General features: G+C 40.5%; 1 protein-coding gene across 8 annotated transcripts in view; it reads right to left on the bottom strand.

Moving 5' to 3' along the window:
• The window catches only part of Evi5 (ecotropic viral integration site 5), a 164,136-nt gene that overhangs the window by 60,822 nt on the left and 77,906 nt on the right, over window positions 1-25,408 (bottom strand). For 6 of the 8 annotated variants that reach the window (XM_038339184.1, XM_038339171.1, XM_038339178.1 and 3 more), the window contains 10 exons: window positions 20,549-20,674; window positions 18,672-18,815; window positions 17,711-17,800; window positions 17,526-17,623; window positions 15,359-15,419; window positions 11,807-11,860; window positions 9,240-9,272; window positions 8,527-8,673; window positions 2,029-2,100; window positions 631-765 (listed from right to left, as the gene is read on the bottom strand). In XM_038339184.1, coding sequence (XP_038195112.1) covers window positions 631-765; window positions 2,029-2,100; window positions 8,527-8,673; window positions 9,240-9,272; window positions 11,807-11,860; window positions 15,359-15,419; window positions 17,526-17,623; window positions 17,711-17,800; window positions 18,672-18,815; window positions 20,549-20,674 — 960 coding nt within the window. The remainder of the gene's footprint in view (window positions 1-630; window positions 766-2,028; window positions 2,101-8,526; window positions 8,674-9,239; window positions 9,273-11,806; window positions 11,861-15,358; window positions 15,420-17,525; window positions 17,624-17,710; window positions 17,801-18,671; window positions 18,816-20,548; window positions 20,675-25,408) is intronic. The other 2 variants (XM_038339175.2, XM_038339189.2) reach the window with 2 other exon arrangements.

The raw sequence follows: 25,408 nt of genomic DNA, 5'->3' as shown, positions 1-25,408 counted from the left end.
CTGAAGAAGAAGAAGATGAAAAGATCTCCCATGCTCATGGGTTGATAGGATTAACATAATAAAAATGGCCATCCTAGCAAAAGCAATCGATGCAATGCAAGCTCATAAAAAATTCAACACAGTTCTTCAAAGAAATTGAAAAATAAATCTTCAATTTTATACAGAAACACAAAATCCCAGAGTAACTAAACAATCCTGAAGGATAATGAACTGTAGCATCACGCCCCATCTTTAAGTTGTAGCACAGACCTGTGACAACAACCTGATGAAGAGGAAGCAAAACGAGTCTTGAGCCCACTGATACAGAAAAGGATTTTCTGAATTGGCAGCCTTAGAGTTATTTTTATTTTCTGCCTTTCCACTCTCCCTGCAGACTGGGTCTCATTTACACACTAGACTGACCTCCAACTCACCATCTAACCAAGGCTGACGTCATATGAGTCTGGAGCTGGGCCTGGCGCCAGGATCTCACACATTCTAGGCAAGTGCTCTACCATCTACCAACTAGCACATCTAGTGCACAGCTCCTCGAGTGTGAAAAACATCAGGTCTAACTCAGTTTAGCAAGTACTGCACAAGTATCTGGCTCCGGCCAGAGTAGGAAGAGGAGGTGCTTGCAAAGCTTCCCACCTTCTCTATGTCAAGCACTTTGTCCTGCATCTCCTTCAGGGCGCACTGAGACTCGGCCTCGCTCAGCCTGGCTTGGACCAACTCCTTCTCCAGCTGCAGCACGAAGTCTTCGCTGTAGGAGGAGCTGCATCTGTGCTAAAGGTTACAGACACAGACCGAAGCTTTAGGGAAACACAAGCATGGAAATACACACATTCAGAAAAACAATACAATTATATAATGTGGGTATTATGGGCAACTAAAAAGTAAGTCTGATCTACCCAGTATTCCAAATTATTTCCCTTTTCCCAACAAATGAGTTTAAAATGAAAAGAAAAAAGAAAGGCTGAGTTCTGGTGTCTTTGAGGATGACCATGTAAATCAATTTGGTAATAAGTTATTACACTCCTCAACCCTGCTCTTATGAAGTATCTGCCTTCTTTCTGTCCACTCTCAAGAGCTTGTTCTGACTCTGCAGACAACAGGGTACCCGTCAGCCTCACATGGTCACTTAGTACTTGAGATCCTTGCTGAGTATGGTGATAAACAAAAGACAAACTGGTTTTCAGTGCAGGTCCCTTGTGTTCAACCCCCAGCACCATGACCAAAAGTATAAAATTGAATAAGCACAGAAAATAAATCAAAATAATTCAAATGATTTATTTTTATGGTGATGGCATGTTGAAATATTATTTAAAATTGAGGTGATTATTTAAAATTGAAGTAAACAAAAAACATTAACTTCCCCTTTACTCTTTTCAGAATGGATAATACAGTATCTTAAGACTGCTTAGTTAGTGCACATTAAAGACTACAGAAGCATATAAAGCCTAAAAATCCTATTTCCTTGCACTGAAAGTAAAGATTAAGGTGAAATACCTTAAACCCTAAGAAAGAAAATTTTTATTTGTTTTAGAAATGTCAATTTCTTTAAAATATTTGCATGGATTATGTAAGAAGAGAAACAAGCAATTGCTGCACAAAGAGACAAACCCCAGAGGCAGGCCGTCCCCCACCCCTCTCTCTCCACTGGTGCTCACACACACCAGTGAGGTCACCGCAGCTTCTCAAAGCCCATTCCATACAAAAGCTGTAGCACAAAAGCAAAGCATCAGTGGATAAACAAGGCTGAGGGTGCCGCCAACTCCCTCATTTTAATGTTCAATTGTATTCAAATGTCCACCTAGGAATTTAGAGCTACTTTTTAAAATGATATAATGTTTTTACTTATTCCCAAGACAAAATATGGTATAATACATGTAAATAAAAAATAAAATAGTAAGACAGTACATGTGACAGCCACACTCATGAGCATCAGGAAGAAAAGGCAGAGCATCCAGAACAGATTTCTGTAACAAAAATACACTTTCTGATCTCCTCCAGTACATGGCCCCAAAACTGTTCCCAAACCATCCCTACCATTATGCCTGAAACAGCTGTGTTTTCATTTTTGCTTTTGCTTTTAAATCCATCAGGCAAAGTGGCTCCTGCCTGTAAATGAAGCAGTTGGGAAGCTTGAGAGAAGAGAATTAAAAATTCAAAGCTACTCTGGGCTACAGAATGAATTTGGTCACTACGTGCAACTCAGGTATCAAGACAAACACTAAAACACAGGCTGGGACGTAGCTATCTGTTAGACCGCATGTCCAGCACGTGTGAGATTTACATTCAAATCCCAGTACTATCAAAAAATACCTATCATTTAAATGATTTCTTTCTAATACCTACAAAAATTACATAAATCCTTTAAAATGGAAATTTATCTTGTTATTTTTAATTTCTGCTAATGATAAAGAAATGTGAAGAAAACAATATTTTCACTACAGTGGCCTTTATTTCTTATTTAAAATGAAAGGCAAACACTATATATAAATATAATACATTTACCCTTTAGATCAAAGCCAAAATTACTTTATTTAAAACATTTTTTTAAGTTTACATGTTTGTATGTGTTTGTGTGTCTTTAAGAATATATGACACGTGTGTGCATGCCATCACAGACCACAAGAGGGCATCAATTTTATGACAGGGATGAGAAACTCATATGTGCTACTGAACATACTTTCTCAAATAAATTATTTAGGAAAATCTGCAATTTCCAATGATAAGTAAAAGACAAGCCTTACACTTTTTAAATTTAAATGAGTATGACATAATCATTGTACCAACTGCATTAAACCATTAAAGATCATATGAAATATTGAATAAACAAAATCTATGAACCCAGAGTGATACAAAACAGGCTCCAGTGAGGGGCTGGGAGGGACAAAAGAGGTAAAGGAAGAGAGACAGAAATATCTCTCAGAAGAACACCACTAAGTGCAGCACAAGTGAGAAGAAACGGACACCCCCACTCTGGAAAATTGATGCAATAACCAACTCTACACAAATCCATGGATGTCCAAACACTGAGATAAAAGATAGATGGAGCCCCCATACAACCCAAGTAAGGAAAGTTTTACAAATCTGTAACTATATTAAACATATCTTCTTTTTTCTTGGTATTATTTTCTAAGCCCTATATAACAACTATTTCTTTATGTTAACTATGCTGAATTGGGCACAAGTAACCTAGAAATTATTTAAAGTATACAGAAGGATGTGTGGAGGGTGTATGCTAATATAATGCCACGTGAGAACCTGGAGCAGCCACACGAACTAAAGTGTTCTTCCTCGAACTAATCACCCTAGAGATACCGAGAGACAGGCTGTAGTTGGCTGGTACAAAAGTATTCCCAATAGACTGCTTAACAGCTGCAAAGATGGAGTCACATCTGTACTGCACACATATGTTCAGACCTACATACACAGTGCACACAACTAAGAACAAACTCTTGGACTACAACCGTGAGTCTGTTCACAGCACCTGTGCTATCAGTTGAGTCACCTCTGTTGGTAGGAACACTGAATCTATATATCCCTACACACAGCCTTAAGTGAGAGTTACACCCTAGAGAGAGCTGACATTGCTACTGTGGATAATCCTGATACTACTGATTCTGAAATCTTTGACACAGATGCTCTAAACTTTCCATTCTTAATTTTTCCCATCTCAGTTACTGTTCTATTGCTGTGAAGAGACACCATGACCAAGGTGACTTGAAGAAAGCATTTAGCTGGGGGCTGCTCACAGTTTTAGAGAGGGAAGCACAGGGCAGGTAGGCAGACGTGGCTCTGGAGCAGTAACAGAGACAGAGACTGGGCCAGACTGAGGCTTAAATTCTCAAAACCCACACCCCTAGCCTTTCCTCCTCCAACAAGGCCAACCTCCTAAATACTTCCTAAACAGGGATTAAGTGTTCAAATATCTGAGCCTATGGGGGTTATTCTCATTCAAACCACCACACCATTTCAATCAGCACATTGTGCCTAAAACTGTGGGCTGACTGGCTCCATTCTTAACTCCTGAAACTTCCCAGAGGGCAAGAGTCACTCTCAGCTGTCAAGTTACACAAACTTTCAGGGGCCACACAGCAGCCTATTAGCCTGTTCCTTCCAGATCTCTGCAACTGAACCCACCATGCTCACCAAAGAGCCCAACTGCTGTACTTGAGATCCTGGATGTCCCTCAGAAAAAAGGAAATATTCATGAAACCTTTAGGAAACAGGGGTGTGTTGTGGAATTATTATTTGAAGATCTGTTACATTTGTTTATGCTGTGGAACATTTGTTTTAATGACACAAAGATGTCTGCATTCTTTTATGCTGCATTTGTTTTATTCTGCAAAGCTGTGTTACTTTGGCTGTCTAAAACACCTAACTGGTCTAAATAAAGAGCTGAACAGCCAATAGTAAGGCAGGAGAAAGGATAGGCGGGGCTGGCAGGCAGAGAGAATAAATAGGAGGAGAAATCCGGGAGGAGGTTGAGGAGAGAGAAAAGAAGGGGTCAGTCACCCAGTCACATAGCCAGACACCAAATAAGAAGGAAAGAAAAGAAACACAGAAATAAAGAAAGGTTAAAGCCCAGAGGCAAAAGGAAGACAAGGAATTTAAGAAAAGCTGGCAAGAAACAAATCAAGCTAAGGCCAGGCGGTCATAAGAAAGAATAAAATTCCATGTGAGTTTATTTGGGAGCTGGGTGGTGGGCCTCCAAAAGAACAAAGAGTAAAAACAACCAACAAGAAGGATATAGTGGGGGTGGGGGGGAGGACATAGGAGTATGCCCTGGAAAGAGACACTGAGTCTCTTTTCTTCCTGGCTGCTATGAGGAGCAAGCTTCCTACACCATCTCATCAGGATGTGAAAGCTGCCACTGGTCCAGGAAACAGGTCCAATGAACAAACCATGACCCAAATAAATTCCTCTCTGAGAGCTGGGAACCTCCACCTCCTGTCACAGGAGCCTGAAATCTGGACAGTACATCCACTGATGTAGGATTCCCTCTGTATGCTATAAATATGCTTTACTGCTATTGGTTAATAAAGAATCTGCTTTCGGCCAATGGCTTAGCAGAGTAAAGCCAAGCAGGAAATCCAGAGACATAGAGAGTAGAAGGAGTCAGGGAGAGCCATGTAGCCACGGCAGAAGACCAAGTCGAAACTTTACCAGTAGGCCACAACCTTACAGTAAAATATAAAATAAATGTGTTAATTTATGTTGTAAGAGCTAGCTAGACATATGCTTAAGCTATTGGCCAAACAGTATTGCAATTAATATAGTTTCTATGTGATTATTTCGGGTCTGGGCGGCCGGGGACGAACAAGCACTCTCTGCCTACACATCCACCATATTACTAAGTAGGGAAACATAAAATTTCTCCTCTTGCACAACAAATAGAATTGGCCTACTCAAATACCATATCCTGAAATTACATAAAAGTTTGGCTGTGAATAATAACCCCTATAATCACCAGATGCCAAAGACGCTCTCCCCTCATCAATCAGTGAAAATCCAGGTACTACAGGTTCTTACTGTCCCATCTGTCAAATGCTTGGGGGCTACAGTCCCACAGACGTGGACTGCTACCTGCTGCCGCCCACTCCTCTAGCCCCAGCCCTCCCACCTAGTCTGAAGGGAGCACACCCTCACCAAGACACATCCACGCCCAGTCTTGAGGGAGCTCCACTTGCTTCCTTCTGATCCCACCCTGCTGCTCCAGCACAGGAACTCTGCATGCTCCTGTGAGCAATCTTGTTCTGTGTTCTAAATACTAAGTGTTTGTGTGCATGGATGTACGCACACCACGTGCATGCCACATGTCCACAGAAACTAGAAGAAGGAAACTGGAACCACAGGCAGTTGTGAGCTGCTATGTGGGCACTGGGAAGCTAATCTGGATCCTCTATAAAAGCAACAGTGTTTCAACCACTGAGCCAAGCTCTCAAATCCTGTCAGTAAATATGCATTATAACCACACTGACTAAATATGTCACTTTTTAAAGCCTTTTCACTACAGTAAGCTTATTTGTTTCTTATTGAATACGTACAGAATAAACCATAAGAAATGTTTAAAAACAGTGGTAATGTTAATAACAACGGAAACAGACTCAATGCCACTGAACCACACTTATTTAAATGGTAAATTTGTATTTGTATATGTTTTATCACAACTAAAAAAACCACAAAATATATAAATAAAAGTAAAATGATATGCTAACTAAAAGAAACTAGTTCCACTTATAGAAAAGGCAACAATTCCACTTAGAGAAAATTGTAGAAACATTCAAAGTATTCAGACGCAGGCTGACGGGATGAGCAAGGAGAATGAACTGTCACACAGGACGTGGTGGTGGAAATGGCCACTGTTATGTGGGGGTCACACACCCTCGACATTTAAAACATATCAAATTACATTTAAATTTCACAAATTATGTGGGGAAAAAAAAGAGAAACCTGAAATGGTCCGGCTCTGCTTAAATCATTTCTGAAATCAAACAGAAGTTCACTGAATATCAAAGATCACAGTTATCAAAACTGTGAACAGGACTAACCCTAGTTCCACATATGAGCCTAAAGTTCCTCACATATGAAAGGCTGACGTGGAGGTAGCAGAGGGTAGTGGTAGGAAGTTGTATCAGAAACTCATTATCTCCTGCTGGACTATGGGCTCTAAACAGTAACTGTGAGCATCCAGACATCTGTAAAGGTGTATTTAAGGAGACGCTAACCAATTGTCCAGCCACACTGTTCTCACTTCCCGCCTCTAGCGTGTCTTCTCTTTACAATCTGCTTCTTTTGTCAAAACTGCTATGGATAAGATTATGATTCTCTCAGTTCAAATTTCCTATACTTTTGTACATTGATAAGATAAATGTCTGAATCTTAATTCTGAGGGCAGGGTTATCGATTTTGTGAAATAAACTTTCACCTTCTTGTTCCAAACAGAAATTGTTTGTAATATTTAACATTAGAATTAATCTTGTTTATCATCTAAAACATTGGCTCCATTTTAATAACCCACATATAAAGTTCTTGCACATACTATGCATATGTGTGGTCTGACATGAAGCACCGTGGACAGTCTAACACAACAAAGTCTTCAATACCTTCGCACAAGAACGTGAGTGGTCTCTTGATATATCGAACCATTTATATTTACTATTTTCACCTTCGTTTCTGTCTTGACTAGAAAAAGGTACATTAATAACTTACCAAATAACTTATAAAACTTCAGCTATAGCTACAGAAATAACATTTTCTGTCTTGACACATAATATTAGCTTTTACTAAGGCATAAAATAAGATTTTTTAGAATTCTCAATGAAGCATACAAGCAAGGCCACATTAACAAGCCTAGCATTCAGTCACTGCTTTCTGTAAGAAATGCATGTGTCCACATAAAACCCACTGTAGCTCTCATTTTCTGGAAATGCAATTTCTGCTATTTCTACAATCATTTTAATATCTCGGATACACAACATCCAAGGCTATGCTATAAACTTCACCTATTCTGTGCACCCTCATCGCTTTATCTCTGTGACCTACAGCTTCCTGCAATGTCAGAGACCATACTCCTTGTGCAGGAAGGGAAACTCTGAAGTTAAGAATCTGCTTTCTCGCTGGTAATGTTAGCTCCACAATGCAGGTCTATAGGAAAGTGAGTGTGGAGATTCTCTGCTACATTTAGTCTGCAAAGGCCACTCTCCTGCTGTAAACCTGCAGTTCTGTCGACTTGGTTCTCTCCCACAGGTTTCAGCGTTAGCTGTCTTTGAGGTCCTGTGGCTTCAGGGCATCAAAGCTTCAGCCGGTGCAAGCATGGTAACTTACTTTCCTTCCAAACAGACAGCACTGCACTGACAAGTCACCTCCACCTCACTGAGAAGACTGTTTTCCTGTTCCATGCCTTGTGATTAAAGCAGAACAAACTATTGAAGATGTGGCCATTTCAATATTATTTTAACACATCCATTTTTCTTAACTGCCTTCACTGAAAAAAATACAAGTTTACGGCTTTTGTTGCTCTTTTCACTTCTAGTCTTCTAACTTTTGAATACAGATGGTAATGTTTCTAAACCTGGCCGAGTAAAAGTAATGCCCATTCGTGCACCACTACCTCCCAGCAGTAACTTTTATTTTTTAAGAATTACTCCCCATCTTTGACAACTTTTCTCCTCTCCAAGTAAATGTAAACATGTACTTTAACTCATAATTCAGTGTTCTGATATAGGAAGTCTAAGCTAGACTATCTCACAAAATATAGGCTGACAACATTATGAAAGCTTTAAGTGCACACATTCTAAATGTTGAGTAATAACCACTTTACAAGAATCAAAAACTAGTTGACGTCAGGATTACCTCCTACAAAAGAGATCCCTAGCAGCTGCATACTGCTTATTTTCTATGACTTAGAATATAGTATAATTATCTAACAAAACCACAGACAAAAAAGAAAAGCCAGGAATCTTGGTGGTCAGGGGAGTCTTACTGCTTCCTGCAGATCTGAGCTGGGGGAGGTGAGGAAGGCTACCAAGTCCTTACCCAGTGGTGCCGGTGCCGGAGCTCCCTGATGGTGCTTTCAGCCCGCTCCAGCTTAGCGCTGGCCTCATCGCTCCGCTGCCTGATGCTGGCCAACTCCCGCTTTATGAGGTAGTTTTCCTCAGCCTCCTGGGCTCTTGTCACTTGTCCCTTAGGACATAATGTTTTGTGTGTGTATAAAGCAATTTAGAATAGATTTAAGAAAGACTGCCTTTGTGAGGTTTAGTTATTTTTTGACATGTTAAAAAAAAGACACCTCAGAGAACAGAATAGCCAACGTAATTATTAGCTAGAAGCTTGTTATTTTGCTCTAGCAAATTTGAGGAAACAAAATGAAATTTTCAATTGACAGTCTTAAGAACAATTCTCTTAGTTGATAAAAAATGCAATTCATGCAATATTACGGAGTTGTACATGCAGGGCTAAAATGTTCAATGAACAGTGGTTAATGTCACAGAATCCACTGCTTACCATTTGAAATAAATACTTTAAAAATAAGGTTAGGTTAAAACGTGCAGAGAGGTAGGCATTCAATTAAAAATACTACATTTATCAAAATATTACATATACATTCATATGCCAGCCCAACGAATTATTTTTTTTGGGAAAATGCATGTAAAATTGCATGCATTAAGTATGAATTTCTAAGTTTAGGATTTTCTTTAGAGGTTAGTAAAAATACTAAAAATAAAAAAGATAAAATAAAAAAACTATACCTGTATCAATCTATCTGCCAAGGAAGCACTTTCCTACAAAAGGAAAAATTTAGATAGAAATATAAAAAGACAGGAAATCAAAGTAATAAAATAGGAATAAGAAGAAACACCCACACTCAAATTCCATTTACTTTTCATTGCTAATTAAAATGGATACTTAAACTATTTTTTTTTTGGTTTTTTTGTTTTTTTTTTAAAAAAGATTTATTTATTATGTACACAATGTTCAGCCTTCATGTATGCCTGCAGGCCAGAAGAGGGTGCCAGATCTCATTACAGATGTTTGTGAGCCACCATGTGGGTTGCTGGGAATTGAACTCAGGACCTCTGGAAGAACAGTTAGTGATCTTAACCTCTGAGCCATCTCTCCAGCCCTTTTTTTTTTTTTTTTTTTTTTTTTTTTTTTTTTTTTTTTTTTGGTTTTCTCGAGACAGGGTTTCCCTGTAGTTTCTAGAGCCTGTCCTGGAACTAGCTCTTGTAGACCAGGCTGGCCTCGAACTCAGAGATCCGCCTGCCTCTGCCTCCTGAGTGCTGGGATTAAAGGCGTGCGCCACCGCCGCCCGGCTACTTAAACTATTTTTAAATGTATTTTTATTTTTAAATCTTAAAAAACAAATAAATCAAAATAGGGAAAGCTTATAGATAATCATGTCTCTAAAAGAGATAAATCTTTCATTACTTAGGACAAAAAAGTATTTTTTTTCTTGAAAATGTACCTTTAAATATTTATTTCTAGGCCTAGTCACATCATCAAATCACTTCCAGGCGGGAGGAAGGGATTCAGCTCAACAACACACCACTCACGAACACAGCAGCCATTGGTGCAACAGCAGCATCCGAGAAACGAGGCAACAAAGGTAACAGGAATTCTTAAGTTCAAATTAAACTCTTAACAATAATCCAGGAAGTACACTTTTGGTTCAAGAATTCAACGAGATCTAAGTTCTTAAGAACTCTAAATGCTGTCAAAACTAAGGCCCCATGCCATGAGAACGGGTACTTACCCTTCTAGACACAAAACTACACCTTCCTAGGTCTTCATTATTAGTCTGAAGATTCGATGAAATAATGCTCTCTGTCAAAGTATCTAACTCTAATAATGAAAATGATTTAAGTTGCATGTTTTACTGCAAGCTGGGCATCTGGTGAAAGCAGGCATAACACAAAGTACAAGGACTTGAGACGTTCAACACGTGTGGAATCACCGGAAAGTCGAATGGCTTTCCCAGCTGCTGCATCCAGTCGCACCAGAGGCCTGTCCGACTTATTAGCATGGCGGTCAGTGCAGCATCAATGGGGCTGTAATGATGCCCTGTCCTGTGCACGACCACTTAATATAAAACCATGGGACATTCTTGGATATTAATCTATAAACGTTTAGAGAAGATTTTAAATATAATTGGTATCTTGAGGAGCAGATACACACCAACTTACTCTCAACCTTTAGCTTTAAAAAACACTTTCTGAATTCAACTGTTTTCAATTAAGAAAAATTGTTGGGCTGGCTGGTTTTTTGTTTATTTGTTTGTTTGTTTTGAGACAGTTTCATGTAGCATAGGCTGGCCTGAAACTTACACTATAGCCAAATGACTTTGAACTTCTGACCCTCCCTCCTCCACCTCCCAAGGGCTGGGATTATGAACATGCATCACCATGCCCAGTTTATATGGTGCTGGGATTGAACTCAGGACTTAGTGCATGCTACATGCCTAGCCAAGAAGACTTTTTTTAAAAGTTTTAGATTGCCTCTTTTTTTAAAAAAAATATTTATTTGTTTGTTTGTTTATTTATTTATTTATTTATTTATTATGTATACAATATTCTGTGTGTATGCCTGCAGGCCAGAAGAAGGCACCAGACCCCATTACAGATGGTTGTGAGCCACCATGTGGTTGCTGGGAATTGAACTCAGGACTTTTGGAAGAGCAGGCAATGCTCTTAACCACTGAGCCATCTCTCCAGCCCCCCAAGAAGACTCTTAAACTATATTAGTCAATTCATTCCTAAAAACACAACTACAAAATACATTCTATCAAAAGCATAACAAGAAAAATAGAAAATTTTCTTGCTGGCTAGTTATTTTACATGAAACAGAAAGGAAAAGCTAATGAGTAGATATGAGACAAATCTAACAACCAAAGAGTTATAAGACTACTTAGTGTTGAAAATGAACATAAAAGCAGATTTTATCATCACTTTGACTAAATATAAAGCTTTGGTGTGGTAGGCCTTAAAAGAGCCCCTGCCATGTCCAATGTGTGGCTCAAAATCCAGGAACCACTTAAAATTCATCTTTAAAACATCTGTCAGAATGTATTCCCACCCAAGTCATATGTTTTAGAGGACCTATGAGAAAAAAAGCAAATGGTATCAATATGTAATCCTATTATTAGGTTTGGTTAAGCCTTACCAAGGGTACTTCATTATCAGTACACAGCAAGAACAGTAAGCAAGGGAAGCTGAGGTGGGCACCACACTTAGGTAATATACATACCAAATTCTGTTTAGATTTGCTGTATTTAAACAGTAAGCATTGAACAGAAACTTGCAGTAGTCATTTTACTTACTTTTTCTAATGTTTCAATGCGTTGTTTTAAAAGCCTATTTTCTGTGCGTAACCTCTGTGAAGAAAAGAAAAAAAAAAACGTTTGTTTGCAAACATTCTCGCAAGGATTCCTAAGTCACAGTGTTGATAATGTGCCACCTTTTTATAAGAAATGACGGGCTGGAGAGGTGGCTCAGAGGTTAAGAGCACTAGTTGCTCTTCCAGAGGACCCAGGCCTACATAACAGCTCACAACTGTCTCTAACTCCAGTTCCAGGGGATCCAACACCTTCACACAGACATACATGCAGACCAAACACCAATGCACATACAAAATAAAAAGGAATAATGAGAAATGACTGTAAGGAACTGTCACATTATCATAAGAATGCACAGCAAAGGAAACAATCCCATTTGTCATGCCACCTGTGACTAAACTTTAAACATTAAATGCAATGCATAAACAGCCTTTGTTTTCTCCATTTATAATGGCTTATACTTTACAAAGATTAATTTATCTTAATTTTATGTGTATGAGTTTTTTGCCTGAATGTGTTATCTGCGCACCCAATGTGTGCAGTGCCCAAGAAGTCCAGAAGAGGGTGCTAGGCCTTCTTGGAAAAGGAGTTACAGACGGGGGAGCCAAGCCACCTTGCGGGTGCTGGAATTTAAGCCTGGTCCTCTGGAAGAGCACTTAGTGCACTTAATGGCTAAGCCATCTTTACAGCTTGCCTTAGAATCTTATTCTAACATCCCTTGTCTCCTCCACAGCCTAGCAATATAATTAGTATTCAAATACTAGTTGAACAAAAATTTTAATCCCTGCACTCGGGAGGCAGAGGCAGGCGGATCTCTGTGAGTTCGAGGCCAGCCTGATCTACAAGAGATAGTTCCAGAACAGGTTCCAAAGCTACAGAGAAACCCTGTCTCGAAAAAACAAAGCAAAACAAAAAACAAACAAAAAAACAAATGAACAAAAAAAAAAGAAAAGAAAAAGATTAAAAACTAGTTACTAGTATTTTCTTGCATAAAGAGTCAAATCAGATTTCTTCAAAAGTGCACATTTATGGCCAGGCGGTGGTGGCGCACACCTTTAATCCCAGCACTCGGGAGGCAGAAGCAGGTGGGTCTCTGAGTTCGAGGCCAGCCTGGTCTACAAGAGCTAGTTCCAGGACAGGCTCTAGAAACTACAGGGAAACCCTATCTCGAAAAACCAAAAAAGTGTACATTTATGTAATTATTCAATGCTAGACTTCCCGATACTTATCAAGTTACTATCAAGCCTTAAATCTGAATAATTCCACTTTGACAACTAATCTCTTTATATATTTAATCAATATAACATATTAATCACATAAATTATTCCTGAGTGGTGTGTGTGTGTGTGTGGTGCATTTCCAAATGGGCACACCCATGTGCACATGCAGGACACATGGTGCTCTGTTCACTGGACCCGAAGAGAAGCTGACAGTCAGCGAGACCCAGGCTCCTCCTGACTTTCCCCTCCACAGCACTGGGGTTGGGTTGTAGATGCACACAGCCTTGTCTAATTTTTTAGCATCTAATGAGATGATCATATGTTTTTTTTCTTTCAGTTTGTTTATATGGTGGATTACATTGACAGATTTTCCTATGTTGAACCACCCCTACATCTCTGGGATCTGTGGATGATTGTTCTGATATGTTCTTGGATTCAGTTTGCCAAAATCTTATTGAGTATTTTTGCATCAATGTTCATGAGGGAGACTGGTCTATAATTTTCTTTCTTAGTTACATCTTTGCATGGTTTGGGTATCAGGATAACTGTAGTCTCTTAAAAAGTGTTTGGCAATGTCCCTTATGCTTCTATTAGATGCAGGAGGAAGGATGAAAAGGGAGGGAGAAGGGAGAGAGGAAAGAGAAGGGAGAGAGAACATGAGGGATCTGGAGGGTGGAGCTGGGGAAAGAGCAGAGAGGGAGGTAAGGAAAGAGATATCTTGATAGAGGGAGGCATTATGGGGTTAGTGAGAGACTTGGCATTAGGGAAATTCCCAGGAATCCACAAGGAATGACCCCAGCTAAGAAACTAAGCAATAGTGGAAAGGGTGCCTGAACTGCCCTTCCCCTGCAGTCAGATTGATGACTATCTTAATTGTTATCATAGAACCTTCATCCAATAAATGGTGGAAGCAGAAGCAGAGATCCACAGCTAAGAACTGGGCCAAGCTCCTGGAGTCTATTTGAAGAGAGAGAGGAGCAATAATATGAGCAAAGGAGTCAAGACCATGTTGGGGAAACCCACAGAAACAGCTGACCCCAGCTAGGGGGAGCTCACTGGCTCTGGACTGACAGCTGGGGAACCTGCATAGGACTAAACTAGGCCCTCTGAATGTGGGTGACAATTGTGTGGCTTGGACAGTTGGTGAGACACTGGCAGTGGGACAGTATTCATCCCTAATGCATGAACTGGCTTTCTAGAGCCCATTCCCTATGGAAGGAGACCTTGTTCAGTCTAGTCACGGGGGGAGGGCCTTGGTCCTGCCCCAATGTGATGTCTGACCCCCCAATTTGGGAGACCTCACCCTCTCTGAGGAGTGGATGGGGGGTGGGTAGGGGGAAGGTGGGGGGGGGCAGAAGGGAAGGATTGGTATGTAAAATTTAAAAAAAAAGATTGTTTTAAAAAATAAAAAGAAAGAAGGGGAGGGAGAGTAAGCAAGAACAGGAGGGAGGGAGGGAGGGAGGGAGGGAGGGAGGGAGGGAGGGAGGGAGGGAGGGAGGGGAGAAGGGGAAGGAAAGGGAAGGGAGGGAGGGAAAGGAGGGATCAGGGACCGCCCCCAGCCCCCCAAAAAAGAGCTCTTTGGCTTGACCCAGAGGAATGGGCTCTGCAGTGAAGCACTTGCCAGCATGCCTGATGACCCGAGGTTAATCCCTAGGGCAGGCATGGTAGAAAGACAACCAACTGCAAGTTACCCCTAGTGCACCATGATGTGTGACACATGCCCACACACACACACACAGTCACACACAAATAACTCACACGAGCTGTCAGCAGGAGGACTGTCCATCCTTCCCAGGCCACATGGCAGACGCCTACAGCCCCAACACTTGGGAGATGGAGGCACTAGGGTCTGAGGCAGTCAAGGCCACAAGTCTTAGGCTTTTTTGAAACTTTGGGACACGTGTCTGAGTTTACTTAGTTTTTCTACTGATACAGGTTAACCCATTATACTAGATATGTATGATCTTATCTACATTATTATAGAAACTAGTATTTTCTAAATTAAAAAGGATTTTTGGCTTACAGGAGGTACAAATAAGAATATCAGACTACATAAAATATATTTATTCGTCCTTCAAATTGAAAATCTACCTGCTTCCTGACAGTAATTCAAAGCACAATATTTGCTTAAAAAAAATTCTGCACTGGCCAAGGGATCCTGCCATAGCACAACAGATAAATTAGTTCACCAATGACATCTCCTACACAGTCGGCCTCAGATGACTCCGCTCTAGACAAATTTCACCCTAACATCTACTATCAAATTCCTGCCTTAAAGACGCGCATCTGCAGTGATCGTAGACCCTGGAGAGCTTACTTTAACTTCGACTTGCTCTTCCATCTCTTTAGTTTTTATCGTAGTGTATTCTTTTTCAAGTCTAGAAAGAAAAGAGAAAGTTAAAGCTATGCTTTCATTCAAAAGCAATTAAATTATTTAATTTAAAAGGACATATTAACATAAAATACATTACTTTTCCTCGAGATATAATTTGAAATGATTTATATGGGAAAAATAGCACAGTAGTCAAATGGGCAGAGGAGGAAAGGTCAGATCCACTGTAGGTGACCCGACCCACGGAGAAAACATTCTGGCACACGCTGCACACATGACATCACTGCTAAGCTGTGGAAGTCATGCGGCAAGGGAAGCAGACGACTTTATTTTATTCCCATGGACATGAGATATCAGGGAATATGGCATCACGGTTATTGTACTTTGTTTTATAATTTCTAAAAAGGAAAATAAATATGGCAAAGTATTAACAATTGCTAAAGTTAGATAGGAAATATGGATATTTATCGTAATAATCTATTTTTCGGTATATTTGAGTATTTTCCTGGTTGAAAAATAAAATATGGTGTGAAGCTAAGCTAATGACTACAAACTATTCATTTCTTAAGAATTAAACTTCATAAAAACTCTATTGGGTTTGCTTTGGTACTCAGTGAAATTGACCTTAGAGCAAAGAGAATAAAACATATTAAAAAGGCCAGGCCTGGTGCACACCTGTGACCCCAGCACCCAAGAGGGACAAACGGGGCAGTGACCTGGAGATTAGTCTGGGCTACCCAGAAAGACCACGACACAAATAACACAGAGAAAGGGCTGGTAAGGTGGCTTTGCAGACAGAGGCACTACCAAGCCGAATGACCTGTCTGTGAGTGCAGACATACAGAACACATAAATGTAATTTAAAAAACAAACAAATAGAGCTTAAAGATAAAATACAGAAGCAATAATTTATAGAGTGGGGACCTGCAGGAGACAGAAATATCTTGTATTTGGAATATTAAATTAATTAGTTTAATTAACTATATCAAGTAATATAAAGGAACAAAATACTTTATTTTGAAAAAGGGAGGAGACCAGACAAGGTGGCCATACTTTTAATCCTATTACGTGGGAGGTTAAATAGGACTGTCAGAGTTCAAGGCAGCCTGAGCTACAAAGTGAGATACTGTCTCAAAAGAACAACAAACTGTGCTATTACACAGTTTAGAAACATGTTATACCGCAGAAGCCCCATTGATGTGAATTTTAACTATCACCTTAGGCTAAGGACCATTTAAGTACTGGAAGCTAGAAAAGAATTCTAATAGCTGTAATTCTTAATACACTAACCTTATTTTTAAGAGAAAAAAATAAGCCAGGAACTGCGACTGATCTTGAACTTGTTTGTTTACTGAAACCTGTGCCACACAAAGCTCCTCCAGGAAATAAGAATAAAAAGATGAAAATCTCAACCTCTCCTCAGGGCTGCACTCAAGCATCCCTGGGATGGGGCTGAGAGGAAACCTATGTCGGGGGAACGACTAACTTTGTTTTTAAGTAAGAAGGCTTGGTGTACAACCTGGTGGTAGAGTGTGTACTTAGCATGTACAATGCCTAGAGCCAAGAGTGATAATCGTAAATATTAGAGATAGCAGCACACTTACACACATACCCAACTACCATCAGGAAGGGAAGGAAGGGGTTTAAAAGCAGCGTGCAGTGGTCCTGTGTGTCACTGCTGAAAGCAGGATGATAGTCTAACGCTACCCTTGCTGTACTGAAGCCAATACTACCAAATACGGTGAAAATTTTGCAGCCTAAGGAGGGAAAATGTGGGGCTTTTCACAAGGACACCCCATGTCCACTGACCTGCCAAACGCCTCAATAAGCCCCATAACTACGAGATTATACAAAATACTCAAGAGATCATACAAAATACTCAAGAGATCATACAAAATACTCTAGAGATCATACAAAATACTCGAGAGGTCATACAAAGTACTCGAGAGACCACACAAAATACTCGAGAGACCACACAAAATGCTCAAAAGATCACGCAAAATACTCAAGAGATCACACAAAATACTCGAGAGGTCACACAAAATACTCAAGAGGTCATACAAAATACTCGAGAGATCATACAAAATATGAGAGATCATACAAAGTACTCGAGAGATTATACAAAATACGAGAGATCATACAAAATACTTACTTTTTCATTTTTTTTGAGTTGTATTTGACTTGGTAAGCTAACTGGATCAATTTGTCTGGGCCACCATCAAACTGATGTGGAACGACCTTCTGAAAATGCTAAACAATAACAAATGAAAGCAGAATTATTACCATAATGATTTACTAATGGCAAATCTGGAAACATACAAGAAGTCATGAACTTACCTGCAACATCCCTTCCATGTCAAGCTGCATTAATTCTGTCTGATTCATTTGAAGAAGTGCTACTCCGACTCGAAACACTATTTCTAAACCCTGGTGAAACAAATAAAACCTCATTTGTTTATGCTTCCACCGACAAAATTAATCATTCAAAGTAATACCAAGGTAAGCATTTAAGGATCTAAACTAAGAACTGGCAAACACTCTCTGCCAAGGGCCCGAGAACAAGTATGGTCCACTTGGGCTTCACAGCTGCTCTTCCGACCATGCAGCCCACAGCAGACACACACACAAATAGGCAGGGCCGTGTTCCAAGAAAACAAATGGAGGACAGCTTTGATATGGAAACCACAGAGCTGAGTAAGTAATGAACTGTTGTTTGCCAACGTCAGTCCTAACTAATTAGATAAGTCACATAAACCGATCCCTCCAAGAAGGAACCACGTTCCAACAGCAGAGGACAAAGACGGCTCACCACCACGCCACTGACAACTGAAGTGCCGCGGGAAAGCCTTCACTAAACTAGTTAGACGCAGTTGAACTACAGGAATCCTGTCTCACTACATCGGAAACAGAAGCACTGTGACAGCATCAACCGCGTGGGAGAACCCACTTCTCATTTACTCTCCCTGTATCTTTAAGGTGATGAAGAGGATGAATTTGGAGAGAAGATCAGAAACCTAAGTATATATCTGAGTCCTGGACACAGTCCCAGGTCATGTAACATCTACAGTCAGGCTGCGCACACTCCCTGTAAGCCTCAGCTCCCATCTATTCCTAACAAATGGGGCGTGGTCACAACCTAACCAGGAAGGTTGTTATGAAGGCTGAGTGAGATTAACTCATGGAAGAATTGCCGTGGAGACACAAAGGCAGCTCTCTTGTTCCTCCTTGTACTGCCCTGCTCTAATTAACCCAATGACTCCTTTATTCTGTCTTTATTCCTAATCTGTTCATAGCTTACCTCAGACATAAAGATATCAAATATCCTTGTTGCGATTGGTAATGGGAAAGTTGTAAGAAAGATAGTCAGAAACCAGGACGACGCGTACATTGATGTGTGGAAACTCTGTGACTGAAAATGTACAAAGAGCTCTGGAAGATGCTCCTGGAAGAGAAAGAATTAGTTACAACAAAACAAACTGAGGACTTCAAGCCAGATTATCTGTAGGTAAGCCTATAGCAAACACAAAGAAGAGCAAGAATAACAGAAAAATGCAAATACAGAAATGAAACTTTGTCATTAGCAGCAAAGGACAAAGCAACAACCTAGAGCTGGAACATCAGGTACATCTAACATTTGATTCACTAATAAGAAAAACTACATCATAGCCAAGTTAAAGCTAAACCAAGCATCATCCATCCAACCACTGGTTGAGCAGCAAATAATAAAATGTTCATTTCTTTTCATCTTGTTGGTGAGTACAGCTGTCCAATATCTTCTATATTTTTGCTAACTATAATATTTCTTAGAAATATTATAAATATTATAAATAAATGCCATGCTAAAACTTTTAAGTACAATATACTACCAGCCATCCATCTTAGTAGCAAAAATACAGAGTAGGAAAAATACAAGGTCTTCAACAATGTCTTAACTCCTAGCACATCAAGAGTTTGAGGTTTGTATCAACAAACAAAATTACTATTTCAGAAAAAACAATTATCACATGATGTATTCTGGTTTTCTTAAAATGTAAAAACAATTTCATATCCCATTCTTCATACAACACAACACAGGATTTTGTAATTCCAGAAGAAGGGGACTGAGAACTGCTTCCCGTGCCGAAATGATGACCACACCCTAGAACTCTTCCCTCCAACTGCAGCGCAGATAAAGGAGACCACTCCTACCTTCCTATGATGACCCACACCCTAGAACTCTTTCCATCCAACCAGAGTGCAAATAAAGTAGAGTACTCCTACCTTCCTATTTACAGGATAGTAAAGTAAGGTTATTTATTTTAAATGAAATTTAGAATTAAAGAAATAAAAATTAAATCCAGAAAAGTAAAAATTTCCAAAGATGTTTTCGGTGGGTATGGAGGCACACACTTTTAATCTCAACACTCAGAAGGTAAAAGCAGGCAGATCTCTGGGAGTTTACGGCCAGTGTGGGCTACATAGCAAGTTCTAGGCCAGCCAAGGCTACACAATGAGGCCTTGTCTTTAAAAAACACTAATCGATTTGCACTTGACTGATCCCAGTCTTCCTTTTCTCTTCATCTTGGTGCGTTGGTTTCTAGACAATCTCAACCTGAGGCTGGTCACATCAAATTATGGAAACATGCAAAAAAATCATTAGATTGAGGGCCAAGATGCAAAGAGAAAGGAGGGAATGAACAAGACAGTGCGGAGTCTCAACAGTAAGTGAGCTGGCTTCCCACACAAGAACTCAGATCACGCAACAGAACAGCACACAGTAGGAGCAGAAGCACAGCACCTACACATGGCACATTTGAGGCCAATGCTTAACGTTTCTAAGAGTCCCAGAGCATGACCAACAAGTCACCATGGGATGAAATCACTGACTACGTTCTCAACTGATGCTATGCTTTTTTAAATGTGTTTAAGAATTTTGCTTGCATTTACCTATGTGTACTGTGTGTGCCTAGTGCCCACACAGATCAGAAGGTGGCACCAGATCCCCTAGAACAGGAATTACAAACGGTTGGAAGCCACCACATGGGTGTTGGCAATCGATTCAGGTTCTCTGCAAGAGCAGCAAAGGTGCTTTTAACCACTGACCCATCTCTCCAGCACTTGTTTCTATGATTCTGACACAGAATTTGCTAAGATCACATTGAGAAAGGGGGGTAAAAAGGTGAAGTGAACGTTTACCTGTATCATGCATTCAAACTGGTACATACAAAGGCCCAATTCTGCCATGCTTGGTTTAAAGAGTTCACGAAGTCTGTAGTCTTGCATTAATTTAACAAACACACAAAAAGCTTCTTCTTCTGGCATCTATTTTAAGAAGAAAAATAGTAAGACAGTTCAACATTTCACAATACACAAGTAAGCCAAATCAAATTATAAACAAAGTACCACTCAATAACAAAGTTTCTTTTCATTTCTTTAATGTGTATGTGTTTGCGTGTACAAGTGTTCACAGAGACCAGAGGTCATCCCTCAGTGCCATTCCTTGGGCTCCATACATCCTGTTGTCTTGAGACAAGCTCTCTCCGGTCCTGGCTCATGGAGCAAACCTTCCTAGCACTGTGAGTGCACGCATCACCACACTAGGCTTCTTTATGAGGACTCTGGACGCTGAATTAAGCCCACAGTGCTTTCAGTGGTCAGAGTGAGGTATAAAGAGCAATGGGTAAGAATCAGGAGGTTCCAGGCTTCCATTCTGAGAATCAGACAATGACTCTTGCAAACTCTGAGACTAATTGCCTCAACTTGTCTAATTCATTAACTTAATCAAATGTGTGTATGTGAATATATACATGTATGTGTATATGTGCATACATACACACACACATGTCTACGGCCATGCTAACCTGAATAGGACCTATGTCATCTAACCAACAAGTATTCACTTATGGCTACACACTGTTCTCTTTCTAAATATAAGAACAACAGCAAGGAAAAACACATAAGCTTCACTCTAGAGGGGCTTTCTAAGATAAACAGGCTGTGCACAGAATCAGTGGTGACGAATACTACGGAAATAAACTGGAATAAGAGAGTGCGCTGGGGAGACAAACTGCTCTCTATGTAAGTCGGGAGTGGACCTTAATAAAGCAAATTTTAAGCAAATGAGGAAAGAAAATTCAAGACCATCTGAGAAAAACAGTCCTGGAAGACAGAGAGTACAAAGGCCCTAGATGGAACAAGATCCCTGTGGTGGTCTGAATGAGAATGGTCCCACAGGCTCATATATTTGAATGCTTGGTCCCAGTTACTAGATCTATAAAGAACCAGGAGATGTGGCCTTGCTGGGAAGAGGTGTGGCTTTGTTGGCAGGTGTGTCACTGATGGTGAGCTTTTAGGATTCAACAGCCCACACCACTTTCTCTCTCTCCCCACTTTCCACCCCCCCTCCTCCCTCCTCAGAGCCATGGCTGTCTGCCTGCCTGTTCCCACACTCCCCACCATGATGGTCACGGACTCACTCTCTGAAACTGCAAGCCCCATTTAAATGCCTTCTTCTATAAATTACCTTGGTCACGGTGTCTCCTGACAGCAACAGAAAAGTAACTAACACAGCCCTTAAGATGCTGGCATGCTTGGTTAGCAAGCAGGAGACAACTAAAGTCAAGTTACCCTCTTGTATGAAGTAAAACCTACACACGAAGTACTTGTGTAGTAGCAGATGTCAAGCAGAGAATATAAATTAATGAGATTAAACTTATATTGCTTTTAAAAGTTCATGAGTAAAGGAGTTTAAAGAAGGAAAAAAATGAAACCAAACACACAGGCTCTGGAAGCCACATTGTAATTTTTTACTTTTACCTTAAGACAACTGGAAAGCTTTGGGGATTCTGCACAGAAAAGACACATGATGTAATTACCAAAAGAACTTCTATGCTTTAAAATTATCTGTAATTGGGTTTTAAAAGTATAAATCACTAGGAAATATCCAATAAGAAAATAACTCAAAAGACATTCAAAACTCAGGCAAAGCACCCATAAGGCTAGATAACTTTCTCAAAATAATACAGTTTTCTAATCTTCATTTATAGTCTGCGAATGAATTTCAAAAGAGGATGTCCCCCAAAGATCTCTCAGTACCTCTTACTGAAGACAGCTGTGAATGACAAAATACATTTTCCCCAAGCTCAAAAAGCCACGGGCAGAAGGCAAACCTGCATGTCCTTCCTCTGTCCAAAGACAGTCACAGTTCTGCTATGGAAACCATCCCTAGTAATTCAAGTCCTAAAGCCCCACTGACTCATCAATCACTGTAAGAGGCACGAAATCCCAGATCTCCAGACTACACAGTTCTCGTAGTCCCTCTTCTGACTGGATTTCTGAACTCCCACTCTGATCCTCAAAGGCACTCTCCAGGATTCTCATCTTTCAGAAGGGCCTCCACAGACTTCTGGGTCTCTGCGCTACTGACTCCTTAGTCATCTGCACTGAGATAAACTCTCTAGCTTTTGACTTCCTTTCCTCCAGGGAGCATGGCAGGCAGTTACTATCTCAGCCTCCACAGCCACTCCAAAGGCTAAAATCGGTTTTCTACTTCTTGTGTGGCCATTTCTCCAAGACTGAAATATTCTCTTGTGGAGGAGCAGGAGTCTCCTGAAACAAGAAACTCAGAAGACTCAAGGCCACTTACGTAACCTCCTGATGTTATACAATCAGGGACCAACAGGAGCAAATAAGACTTTGGTGGTATAGCCACTTCACAGGAAACTCCAGTAATGCAGCACTACAAGCTGCAGCAACGCTCATTCTTCAGGGAGGAAAACATTCTTCTCTAGAATCTAGAGTCTAGACACTCAGCAGAGATGAATACTGTTATTTCGAAGTTAATATAAAAAAAAGGAACAGATTTGTGGTAAAAAAAAAATCACTAGATTGATAATAATTGTATTTGACTTTAATAGTAAAAAGATCTACTACTGACAACCACTTATAAATCAGGACAATCAGGACTTTGTGGAAGCTCTAAATACATCACTATTAACATAGCTACTTTTATGCCATATAAATTATAGCCCAGATTTAGTTAACATGGAAAAACATCCAATAATCACCACTGGGGTTCTTACAACACACAGTGAGTAGTAGCCAGCGTATTCACACGGTGCCCTGAACGGAGGGATGGAGACCAACACACAGTAAGTAAGTAGTAGCCAGCATATTCACACAGTGCCCTGAACCGGGGGGGGAGGAGGGGGGAGGAGAAGAAGACCAGGGATGGAGTAAGAGAAGAGCAGGTGCTCAGTGCGTATGAGGCCCAACAAACTAAAGAGAACAGGGATGGGGGCTGGAGAGATGGCTCAGAGGTTAAGAGCATTGCCTGCTCTTCCAAAGGTCCTGAATTTAATTCCCAGCAACCACATGGTGGCTCACAACCATCTATAATGGGGTCTGGTGCCCTCTTCTGGCCTGCAGCCATACACACAGACAGAATGTTGTATACATAATAAATAAATAAATATTTTGGAAAAAAAATTTAAAAAAAAAAAAAAAGAGAACAGGGATGAAGGAGGGAGTCCTGACACGGAACTTTTAAAGTCAGATAGTAAGGAAGTAAATACCAGGAGATTTTGGTTCCTACTCTGCTTTCATCTACTCAAGATGGACAAAAGCCACTGAAGTTTTACTGCGCGCCTTATGCGTGCCAAACACCACGCAGACTCCACCTACAGAACTCTCGCAAAGCATCCAGACGAAGACAAGGCCATCTGAAACGGGAGTCTAAGCTCACAGGCTGAGTGCAGAACTGAGATACAAACCGCGGCCCACACACTTCAAATCAAGCCACTTTCAGGACTAAGTTCTGAGACTACATAAAAAGTTAAACAAGGAAATTTTCATCAAGGCTAAGGAGATGAATGTATACGCCATTTCCCTTTCCAATTTTAATTGCTGTACCCCTAAATTCTAGGACCATTCTACCCAAACCACTCCCAAATCAGTCAATGCCAATGTTGTACCCTTGGGACAGTAAAGGCAGCTGAGTATCATAAGTTTAGTATATCAAGATATAAATAACAAGCTGATGGGAAAAGCCTTGTTAACCAATAATCTATAGAGGTGGAACCTAGTTTAGGCGTGGCTTTCTGGGACCAGGAGATAAAAACCTGTGAGCCACCCAGGTGTGCTCTGTGTAGTTTCCCCCGTGGTCAAGCAGGGCCTGGATCTTCCGTGCCTGTGGCGTGAGTTTCCCCCTTTATAATAAATAAAATATATTTGTCTATTTTTAAGCTAGCCTGGTTATTTCCATATCAAGGTAACAGTGACAACAAGCCTATAGCTAAATGATATATAACACTCCTAAGTATATTTCCAAACATGTTCATAACTAAATAAGATTTTGTAAGAAACTTTTATTCTTATTTTTGGTTGGAAAAAGATTACTCCCAATGAAATGTTGACAAGTAAAATTTTAAAAAATGTAACAAGTTCTTGTAGAATATCTTGGTACAATTGTATATATTAAGAAATGAGCCAGGTGGTGGTGGCAGGCGTCTTTAATCCCAGCACTTAGGAGACAGAGGCAGGTGGATCTCTGTGAGTTCAAGGACAGCCTGGTCTACAGAGCTAGTTCCAGGACAGGCTCCAAAGCCACAGAGAAGCCCTGTCTCAAAAACCCAAAGGGAAGAGAGAGGAAGGGAAGAGAGAGGGAGAGGGAGAGGGGGAGGGGGACGGGGACGGGGAGGGGGAGAAGGAGAGGGAGAGAAAAAGTAAGTGGGGTTGGAAAGACTGTTTAGCCATTAGATCTCATCCTAGTTCGAGCCACAGCACCATGTCGGGCAGCTCAGAAGTGCCTGTAACTCCACCTCCAGGAAATTCAGTGCCCACTTCCAGCCTCCACAGGCACTACAGGCATGTGCACAACTCCCCCCACCCCACATACACATAATTAAAAATACAAATAAAATACTGAAAAACATAAGAAGAGGCAGAAGCTGGGGGAGCTGGCAAGATGGCAGCAGGTAAAGGCACCTGCCGAAACCAATGGCCTGAGCTTCATTCCTGGTCCATATGGTGAATAAGAACCAGCCCCTGCAAGTTGTG

This window comes from Arvicola amphibius, chromosome 1 (assembly GCF_903992535.2).
Source record: "Arvicola amphibius chromosome 1, mArvAmp1.2, whole genome shotgun sequence".
NCBI classification, from domain to species: Eukaryota; Metazoa; Chordata; class Mammalia; order Rodentia; family Cricetidae; genus Arvicola; species Arvicola amphibius.
The sequence above is the reverse complement of the archived record's forward strand: the minus strand, read 5'-3'. Positions and strand labels throughout refer to the sequence as shown.